General features: G+C 34.7%; 1 protein-coding gene and 2 non-coding genes across 3 annotated transcripts in view; all 3 read left to right on the top strand.

Moving 5' to 3' along the window:
• The first annotated feature begins 4,332 nt into the window (after positions 1-4,332).
• Positions 4,333-4,406, top strand: Trnan-guu. Its single transcript has one exon. It is a non-coding gene; the product is annotated as a tRNA-Asn (tRNA).
• An 886-nt stretch (positions 4,407-5,292) lies between these two features.
• Trnat-agu lies at positions 5,293-5,366 on the top strand. The gene has a single exon. It is a non-coding gene; the product is annotated as a tRNA-Thr (tRNA).
• A 634-nt stretch (positions 5,367-6,000) lies between these two features.
• The window catches only part of LOC122718693 (nuclear pore complex protein Nup88), a 55,237-nt gene continuing 50,278 nt past the window's right edge, over positions 6,001-10,959 (top strand). The window contains exon 1 of the mRNA XM_043943954.1: positions 6,001-6,224. Coding sequence (XP_043799889.1) covers positions 6,018-6,224 — 207 coding nt within the window. The 5' untranslated portion in view covers positions 6,001-6,017. The remainder of the gene's footprint in view (positions 6,225-10,959) is intronic.

Here is a 10,959-nt window from a genome sequence, read left to right as displayed (position 1 = left end):
TAAAGTAAGAAATGTTTAATCGATCCATAATTTACTAGAAATTTCTATTAAAAATAAAATGAATTATTTAAAAATAATTTAAGCGTGCATCCTCTTGATGCATAATATATTAAATAATTACTTAATAATATATTAAGTAAATAAAAAATTGAATTGATCCTATTATTTGAATCGCTTTACATTAATTTAAAAAAATGTATACTATCAAAGTATTTACTTAAATCGCGGATCAAATTGAAGAAGGGAGAAAAATTGAAACGTTGAGCAACGTGTTAACCCGGTTCGAAAATTGGAACATTTCTGTAAGCCAAGGGAAAGATAAGTTGGCATGGGTTTGACGTATGGAAGACGTCGAGTGTGGGTTCGGTACGGTGGTGTCGTCGATTCGTCTTCCCTTTTCGTTCCTACACTTCTCCTCCACCTCGTCTGACAGCCATTCACTGGCCAGGACTACGTTACATCGTTCTTGCACACTGATTGTTCCGTCCCGAGTAGCGAATTCGATTTATCAATCGACTATCTTCGGTTTTCACCACTTTTCATCGTCCCTAAAGAAATTCAATTTTCTGAATTTATTATCGCGCGTATATGTATCGTTGTTCCGTTCCCATTTCATCGATTCGTAAATCAGATTTTCTAAAGAATCGTTTTAAAGTCGTAAAGTTTTTCTAAATCTCTTCGTCGCACTCCCTCCTATCCCGACTATCGGATGATAACAAAATAAAAAGGAAGGCAAATATTTTTCAACCGTAGCTTCTCTCGATACGCGACAACAAGTTAAGCCATTCATCCCATTAGTACGTAGAGTCGTCGCCTAGTGGCGACGCGTCGTGTCAATTCTTTGGTCTCTTTCACATTTACGAGCATGTCTGAACAGGCCGATTTTTCAATTGCAAATGTTGAACCAGTTGCTCAGACGGTGTTATTAATACAGATTACATCTTTCCGTGGGCGACGAGCGAAATCATTTCAAGCAGTCCTGATTGCCACCACATGCGGGTGCGTTTAAAGTCGTACTAATTAACACGGCAGCGATTCAAGATGTCGGCGCTGCACAGCGGAATGGGTTGAGACGGTGGAAGTCTTAAGGCGGCGTGTTCTCTCCGGGGAGCCAAGTGTTAGGAGAATTAACAGCAACCCCTGATCTTGGCCCTCTATGCTATCTCCCTAATAATAAACTGGTAATTCCCAATGCCCCTATAAGTTACTCCCTTTCAACGCCACAATAACCTACGAGTGTTAAGACGTATTGTCTAACGGGTGTTCGCTGTTCGTTCTGCCATACGCACCGCTCTCTGACGATTATCGGTTGATGGATGAATCTAGAAAACAGCTATTGTTGTAATATATATTGAGTTCGGGGAAAAAAAGATCAAATTGATTGGTGCAGCAGCGAATCGAGCAACGACTCGATATATATATATATATGTATGTACGTATAAATTTTTCCTATTTTCTTTTTTTTTTTTTTTATTATATATCTTATATGTAGGAATATATCAAAATTTATAAATAAAAAACTCGTAATTACGTTACATGAGTTAGTTAAAATCTTCAAATATTCAAAACTTATTCTAAATTCGACCCGTCGAAAGGAAATTGATATATTCGATTAAATTAAATTAAATTCCTAGACATTGAACGCTTCCTTTCGAACGATATGAACGAAATGAAAATTCATTTTTAAAAACCGATGATACCGTAACATCGTGTACATATATGTAAAATAAATTAATCTAAAGATAAAGAACATTTCAAAATGTATAGTATAGTTGAGTAACGAAGAAGGAGGGGTAGATCGCGGTTAACGAACCAGAATTGTTGATTAATCGACGGTTTCTAATTTATCCGTAGTGAAGTAAGCAAACACTAGGGGCAAGACAGAATTTCCAGATTCCTCGGCAACGTTTACCACGATGGAATATTGATGATCACGCGTTTTGCATATGTACCCTCTTCCGGACATTTAGCGAAACTCCGTCGACCGGAAGGTAATTCGCAGTTCGAATGAATTCGTCATGATTTCGTGAGCAATGTTCACCCGTTACATCGTTACAGGGTACGCTCACCTTTATCATAGGCATCCACCGCGGCTTGCAAAGTGCCTTGCTTTCGAGACGGGTTTTCGAGGTGTAAAACGACGGAAAGAGTGAAAGAGAGAGAGAGAGAGAGAGAGAGAGAGAGAGAGAGAGAGAGAGAGAGAACAGCGGGGCTGTAAACTCGCGAAGAGGATTCAACCTCTCAACGGAACCGCTTGGATTTATGGGCATAAATTTCTATCCAATAAGAAGCAGCATTCTTGCACTTTATGAACGTGATATTATATCATGCCAACGTTCAATGAAATATTTCGAAATTGGGGACAACTATGCTCGATTCGATAATTTAACGTCAGAACTATCAACTTGTGTAACACGGTATATCTAAATATATTAAACATAGATCGTAAATTAATCAATCGTATGGACATAAGTTTCTCATGAATCTAATCACATGCTTGAGAACCAGGCACTAAAAAGCAACGAGAAACGTCTTATTGCGCGCAAAGGACTTGTTCTCCTCTGTTTAGCCGTGGATATCTACTTCGTAGATTAGGAACGAAGGGAATGGTAACAGTGACCGATAAATTTCATGGCGACTGTCTCTTACTTGTAATTAAACGCACAATTTAAACAGGCCGTTAATGTCACCATGCCCAAACCAAAGTGTCTTCTCTTGGTAAGCGTCCTTAGAAAGCTGCTTTACCGCTAGGATCAATTGGATCACGTTCCCGTAATAAATAGAAAACCAGCGAAACTAACGATTGAAAAAATGTAATTTGACGTTGAGTCAAGATTTATCCTCCCTTCTCAAGCTTCATCTATATGTTTTGATATATACTTAATATTTTTAATAAATAATGATTTTCGAATGACATGTACTCAAAAATATGTATACGTTGTTAAGTACATACGTGTATAATTTAAAAAGAATAGTAATATCATTTTGAATTTGGAATTAATCGGAAATTGAAAAAGTTGATTGATAATGAAAAAAATGTTTTATTTTAACATATCGTTAAACTAATATCTGGAAATTTTAGAAATTCACTCTGTTCTTCTTCCACGAAGATGTCAAAGCATACGTATCGTAACAATTCTAGAACCAATAAAAAAAAATATTTTACTTCATAAAGTTTAAAAGCCTATAAATTCTTTATAAATTTTTCATTCAAATAATCCATGCATGTTACATGGCAATTATGATCGATCTATCAAAAAAAAAAAAAAAAAAAGAAGGGCACATGATTTCATTATGCATGCGTATAAACGAAACGCATTCCTAATTACAGCATTGTGATAACCCATGCCACGTACCAGTCGAACATCTGCGATCCATCGTGACGGATAAATCACCTTGGGACCACCCTCCAATCGCATCTCGGCCATCGCCTTGCATATAGACAGTTACTAATGAGCCAACCCCATTTAATTAACCGTATATAGCTTCGACGCAACTGCCATACTATTTCCCGCTTAGTACATCATGCGTTATAGTCCTTTTCTTTTTTTATTGACGAGCCCTTCCTTTATCGTCAATTCAGAGACTAAAATTTCGCTAACGTTAGAAATATAGCACATCTGTTCGATATTCGCTTGAGATATTTTAAATAATTTATCGATGATTTTCATGCACGAACAGCAGAAATTTAATAAAAATTAAAATATATAGATACGTACGTATATTGCGTTGTATTAGCTATAATATATGAAATTTAAGAAATCGTTCATTCTGTCATGTAAACGTCATAAATTATAGGAACTTGAAACATATAATAGTAATACTTATATACAAAATATAAATTATTTTTTTAATAAAAAATCGTGTAAGTTTAATATGTCACGTTAAATTTAAAAATTTTTCTCTTTTTACAATGATTTAATATTTGAGATTAAATATTATCCATTTGAGTGCATAATGTTATCTAAGATATGAATAGGTTAGATTTTTTTAAACTGTTGTACGTAAGTATACGTATAAGTAAATAAATGTTAATTATTATAGGCGTATATCTACGTAAAACGTGACAAATGATAATAACTTTTATTGAATTTTGAAATATCTTTTCAAAATTGAACCGAACTTAAAAATCTTTGTTCATGTCATATTTTTAGACAATTATAAATGAAAAAGTTCAAATATGATATTAAAATTAAATGTTTCAAAATAAAACTATTATATTTCTTTCATAAATATATGTATTAACGATCAATTATTTTAATTTAATGATAAAATATTGTAAAATAAAAATAAAATGACTATCTTTCTTTTTGAAATACGACGTAACCAATAGCCTCCGTGGCGCAATCGGCTAGCGCGTTCGGCTGTTAACCGAAAGGTTGGTGGTTCGAGCCCACCCGGGGGCGTTTCTTTTTTATTTTTTGAATTGTTTTATACGCGCCATAATCGTAATAAATATAGAAAAAAATATCTTTCATTCATTTCCTCGCAATTTTAATGCAAACAATTTCAAGCAAGATAATGTTAATATCATTATCTTATTATATCCTCTGATTTAATTTCATCAATGTAATAATTTGTATGTTTTATCGTTGAATGTATGAAAATGATGATCAAAGATAATACAATATTAAAAATAACTTTTCAAATATTATTATTATATTTTTTTTTTTCATTATTTTATAAATCACATTGCTAATAAAAGTTATTTTGAAATATACGTATGCAAATATCAATTTGGTATTAAATTTTGGAGATACGAACGAATTCAACTATATTTATATAATCTCATTATATAAAATAAAATTCTATAATTAGTATAATTGTAATTAATATAAAAATGTTATTTATATATTAGAAAAGAAAATATATTTTAAACGTCAATATTTAAATTTCAAACAATAAATCATCGAATATAAAAATAATTTTATTTATCCAACATTCTTTCTTCCTCTTTTTATTTTTCTAAGATGGAAATTATAAAATACGAATTGTCCAATAAATAAAGTATTATTAATATATTGAGGCTAATAATAGATATCTATATAAAAAAATAGAAAATCAAAAATAAATTATTAATAATGTCAAAATAAAATATTTGTAACTGTTTTAAATGATAAAAACGATTACAAGTTTATTATAAATATTAAAATAAATATAATATAATAAGATTTTTTAATTTGTATCATTATTTAAATTATAAATAGGAAAAGTAAAAATAACTTATATATATCGAATTACAATATATCGAACTGGAACTATAAAATTTAATATAAGAAAATTGTTGTCAACGGCGCCGTGGCTTAGTTGGTTAAAGCGCCTGTCTAGTAAACAGGAGATCGAGGGTTCGAATCCCTCCGGGGCCTTACGAAATTAATTGATATTTATTTTTTTATAATTGCTTCTATTTTTTTCATTATATTCATTTTCAAATATATTATAAAATCAATTCTTATTATTAAATAATTAAATATAATGTGTATAAATATTATTATATCATTTTTATATGCAGCAGTATTTTATTTATATGCTATCATTACTTTATATATATATATACATGTATATGTATATATACGATGACTTTAATTATTATATAATATTAGCAATGTATATTAACGATATAAATTGCATATAAATATGTAAACATATAATTACTGTATCCAAATTATTATATCTTTATACTTTCATTAATTACTATAAGAAAAAAAATATAACTTTTTATTAATAGAAATTATTATGACATAAAATAAAAATAAAAAAATAAATTCAATAATTATATCACCTTATTGTTAAATAATACAAAAATACATGAATAACATTATTTTCTCAATAATCTATTATCGTTTCGATGCAGTATAAAATTTCACGTAAAGCCAAATGCATATCGAAGTTTAGGCAACAGTGTTGCCACATGCGTATGATGTTACAAAGGTGGCTGCCTTGCTGCCAATCAATGAAAAAACTTCGTTGTTGTCGTTTATATAGTGCGTGGTGTTATAACCTTGTTTTGTGCCAAAATGAGTTTATATACGGATCCTCTTTGTTTAAATAAACATCGTTTATTTCTAGAATTAAAAAATGGCTTGTCGGGAAATATCAAAGATACAAGGAATATTTTAGAAATTCGTGACAACGTGTTGTACGTATGGAATGCGAATGATTCTTGTGTGATGACATTAAACGTTGCAGCATCGCGGGGAAAAGATGGAGATGTACTTTATCAAGTAAGTCAACAACAATATTCAATTCATAATAAGATTATACGATTTATAGATAATTTAATGGGGAAAAAAAAAAGTAACGAGATATGTCTTTACATCGAATTGCTTATTGTATACAAACCTAACCTGTATAACGTGTATCGAAATGCGCGCAAGCGCTTTTTCTACCTTCATTCATATTTGCTGCAATAATAATAAAATATAAATACGATAATGAGAAAATAAATCTTTATTAGGAAAACAATATATGTTGTTTAATATCATAATATAATCTATTTAGATGTAATCTATTAGAAAAATTTTATAAGAAAAAATATTTGTGATGTATTTGTATCAAATGCACAATAAATTAAATATAAGTTATATCGATGATTATTTATATAATTTTTATATAAATATATAATATTATATAATTTTTTTGATTACAATACGAAATCGATAGATAAACTCGAGACTCAAATATTAAAAACTGTTGAACTTTTAATTATATCTTTTATAATCTCTTTAATCTTTTTTCCTAATTTATCTTTTTTAATCTCTTATCACATGGAACGTTAAAAATATTTAAAATCGAAATAATTGATGAAAAAATGGAAGTAATAAATTATTATTGTTACTTGTACATAAACATATTTATAAATAATATAATATCGAAATCTTAATATAATATCTATTTATTCATTGCGATTATATTCTATTATCTGAAAAAATCATTCGTCATCATTCGAAAATAGATAAACATGTAAACATTTAAGGAAATTACGAGAATCGTGCGATAAAGGGGCCGATCACTTTTGGCTAATGATTCGGTCGTTGGTTAAGCAGAAGTTGCTCGATAATCGAGACCATTATCGTAGCACGATGCGTTCGCTTTACGACGATTACCGCGAAAGCGTTTTCTCCGGCGAACTTTTGATTCGAAGCGATTAAGCTCCGGTTAAATTATGGCCCGCGATACCAATATACATAGTCAGTGGTAGAAGCGCGTGTCCACGAACGCATAGGTAGACGCGTCTCGCGGTTAATCGGTGTACGTGCATACGCGCGCTAGTGGAAAATGATTACGTGGTAAATGAAAGGGAGGGGGGGGGGGAGGAGGAGGACATGGCGAACGGAGCGCACAGTGAGAATGGGCAGAACGTTTCGTTCTCGGCTGTGCTTTTATTTCATTTCAATGGTACCGTAGGATCACCGGGTACATTAATGTCTCTGTGCCCGTGTGCGTGGGCTCGCGCGCGCGACCGACCGAGCGGACGCGCGAGAGACCAAAAGACCGGTGAGGGGATAATTTATAGGAAATGGGTTGTTCGACGCTCCGGAGTAATTTAATTAAAATAAATGTCCGTACCGCGGAGGAACGTTACCCACGAACCCGCGGTCCACAACTGCGAATAAAATGCAAATTCAGACCCTTCACCGGGTTACGTATGGGTATTCGTAGCTAGGTAGATAAAGAGTACCCGCCGAGGGGGAATAGAGGAGTCTCACCAAGGGTCTCCATCTCTTTCACTTTCTCTCTTTCTCTCTCGTTCTCTTTGGGGACCGATCATCGCTCGTTCACCCGTTGATTTGATAAGGGAAAATCCTGAGGAATCCTCTCTCTATTCGCTTCCATCCCTCCTTCCGTGTCTTCTTCCACGTTTTACACTCTCTCGTCTCGATTCTAGAATTTTAAGAAGAGGTTAGAAAAAAGTTGATCTTTCGTCCGTTTCGATTTTCGATGTATCTATCTATCTATATATATATATATATATGAAACACGCGTCGAAAAGAGATACGTAGAGATATATACGCGAATGTCTATCGGTAAGCTAGAATCTCTCCCCTCGTTTAATCAATCGTTCGAAAAAGCGACGATTCTCCGGTAATTTTTCTAAGAGTCGATCGAATCGTGGGCCACTCTCCCAAGGGCCACTTTATGACCGGTACGTGCATGCGCGGTGGCCGACTGAAATATCGGTCGTAAATAATAAAAGTTAGCGAGGTTCCTCCCTGGCGCGCACGGCGGGACTTTAAACCGGAAGATAGGTGTCGCAGGATACGGACGAGGCAGCGTAGAAGGGGGCGAGATGAGGCGGGCGAAAGAGGGTGTGGGGCGGAGACAAAGACGCGCTATTGTCAACCGCTCCGCCATCGGAACCACCATCCGCCGCGGGAAACTTTGAATCATTTTTATTGCATAGAGTTATCTTTGTTACCAGCGGAACGAACGTCTAAACGCGTCCTCTCTGTCCCTTTCTCCGCTCTTTCTCCCTTCGTCTTCCTTCCAACCGACACCCCACCAAACTCTCACCCCTTCCTAGTTCGTACAGGTTATTCCCTCCCGTCGTTGGTCCTCGCCTTTCTGTTTCCCTCTACCTGCACACCCTTTTTGTTCTTCTCGCTCGACACGAGATAATACGAACGAGGAAGCGTTCACACCCCTTTGGCTGCCCAAATGGAATAAGTTCTTTAATTCGCGAATTTACCGCCGCTCTAACGAATTGCCCGTCCTTCTCGTCGAGATAACAAGCCTTCCTCTAGCTCTTTTCACCCAGCTTCAACTTTTAATTCTTCCCTCTACCAATTCTCCGCTCTCCCCGCACCGATCTACGTACGTATTTATTTATATTTCCATATTTTCCTCTCGATCCATCGATTTCTTTCAATTCTCGAATTTTTATGTAGTAAAATTACGAGCAATTCAAAATAATTCATACACTTCGAATCGATTTTAATAATTATACGCGTCATTTAAAATATATATACCTAATCCTGGGCAATCGGATATTCGAAATATATATCATTGATCGATAATATTCATTTATTCGATCCTTTTTCGATCAATGAGTTATTTCTTTTTTTTTTTTACGCTTTGACCCTAAAAATCGAAGAGAAGCACGTTTAGAAATTAACTTAAAGCGATATCTTCGCTTTAAAGGAATAAAGAAAACGAGGCGAGAAACGTTTAGATTTATGAATATGGTCGCAATTCGCAATAGTTTGTACGATCTTTTCTATATCCGGTAAAAAGGGACCATCTTATCTAAATTAAAAACGGCTATTCGCGGAATCGCGTAGCAAGGTCGAAGGAAACAACGAAAAATCCAGATCTCAGGCTGTGAAAGAATGGAATATCTCGTAATAAGCAAAATCCTCGTGACGATAATTAAAAAGCAATTTTACGGTGACATTTGTATCTACAATGGCCGCCTTTTTTTCCAGATGCAAATATTCGGACACGCGAGTACGCAGTCACACCGCGTGGCAATAAGAAACGCATACATGCTATATTATATATAACGTGCAAGTTGTGGAAAAACTAGATGTCTCGGCCCTGGTTTAATCAGATTATTCTCCGTTTCTCACCCGTTGAAAATATTTTTCAAACCGAGTGTCGTAACGTTTATCTTATACTTGATATCCCTTTATTTATGAAAAAAGAACTTGTCGAATTTTCTCAATAAATATTGACACGGATTTTCTCTTAGATATTTTCTCTTAGATATTTTCAATCGTAAAAATTTAGATTACGAATCCTGAATTAATTATTACTTATTATTATTACTTATTATTAATTATCGATGGTTACCCTAATAATTTCTGCAAAAAGAAGAAATACGAAAAAAAAATTTTTTAAACAAACATTAAATTTATCGTTCGATTGTTTGTCGTTGTTTCGAAACAAAGTATTATTAACAGGAGATAAAGAAAACGCGATCCTATATTCGAAAGATGAGATGAAAGTTAGAACGCTCGACGAGAAGACATCTCGATGAAACGCAAAGCCTCGGCATATATTTGTTTTACAAGGTGTACGGTGATGAAGCTCGTGCACGAGCGTACTACGAGTAAACGAAGGGGGAATGTAGGATGGTCCCGTCAGTTGGTGGGCACAGGTTAGGTGGTCTTGCACGTGCAAGTGTACGAGGAGGTACGTGGAGCAATAAAATTCACGGGAAGTGTTTTACATCGGTAGCGTGGGGCCCTTGTGTGCTCTGTGGACAGGGGCGCTAGGGTGAGAGAGAGAGAGAGAGAGAGAGAGAGAGAGAGAGAGAGAGAGAGAGAGAGAGAGAAAACCTCGACGAATTCAGTAAGTGGCGGACAATAGCTTTTGTGGTGGACATGGACCAACTCATACCTCTCTCTCTCTCCCCTTTTCCTCTTCTCCGCCATGCGTATTTCGTTCGTCGCGTCGCGCCACGGATACATTTCTCCTTCCGCGTAACTTCGTTTTCTTTCTTTCTTTTCTTTCTCTAATATGCTAATATCTCTTCGAAAACAATCCTAAAAAGTATTTTGATCTTTTGGCACTTCTTGTCAAATCGATTTTATCGCGATAAAATACATTTTCGTTCGTCGCTGAATTTTTTCTTTTTTTCGATTATAACATTTAACGATGATCGTTAAAAAAAAATATTGTGTTATATACGTTCGATCGGCCTTAGGTATCGAGAAGAATGGAATTTTTTAGCGAGCAAGGGGGATTGGAGCGAACTCGAGTGGCTTACGCGTTCCGCAGGGGGTGGTTTTGTCAGCTCTAGAATACCTTGGCAGGCTAATGCATTTCCTTTACAGTTTTAATGGGCATTCATAACTAAGTTTAATAATACCGGTAGGAGGGCAGCCGTCGTGGTTGCATATCTAATAATTCCACGGCTCTACCCCGCGCAGGAAGTGGCACACAGCACGAATTTCAGCAATGGCTGCTCGAGTTCATCTCTCCGCTACTCTTCTTTACCGAAATTGTTCGACCTCT

The sequence above is a fragment of the Apis laboriosa genome, unplaced genomic scaffold, assembly GCF_014066325.1.
Source record: "Apis laboriosa isolate Shangri-la unplaced genomic scaffold, ASM1406632v1 scaffold68_cov148, whole genome shotgun sequence".
NCBI classification, from domain to species: domain Eukaryota; kingdom Metazoa; phylum Arthropoda; class Insecta; order Hymenoptera; family Apidae; genus Apis; species Apis laboriosa.
This window is presented reverse-complemented; position numbering and strand designations above follow the sequence as displayed.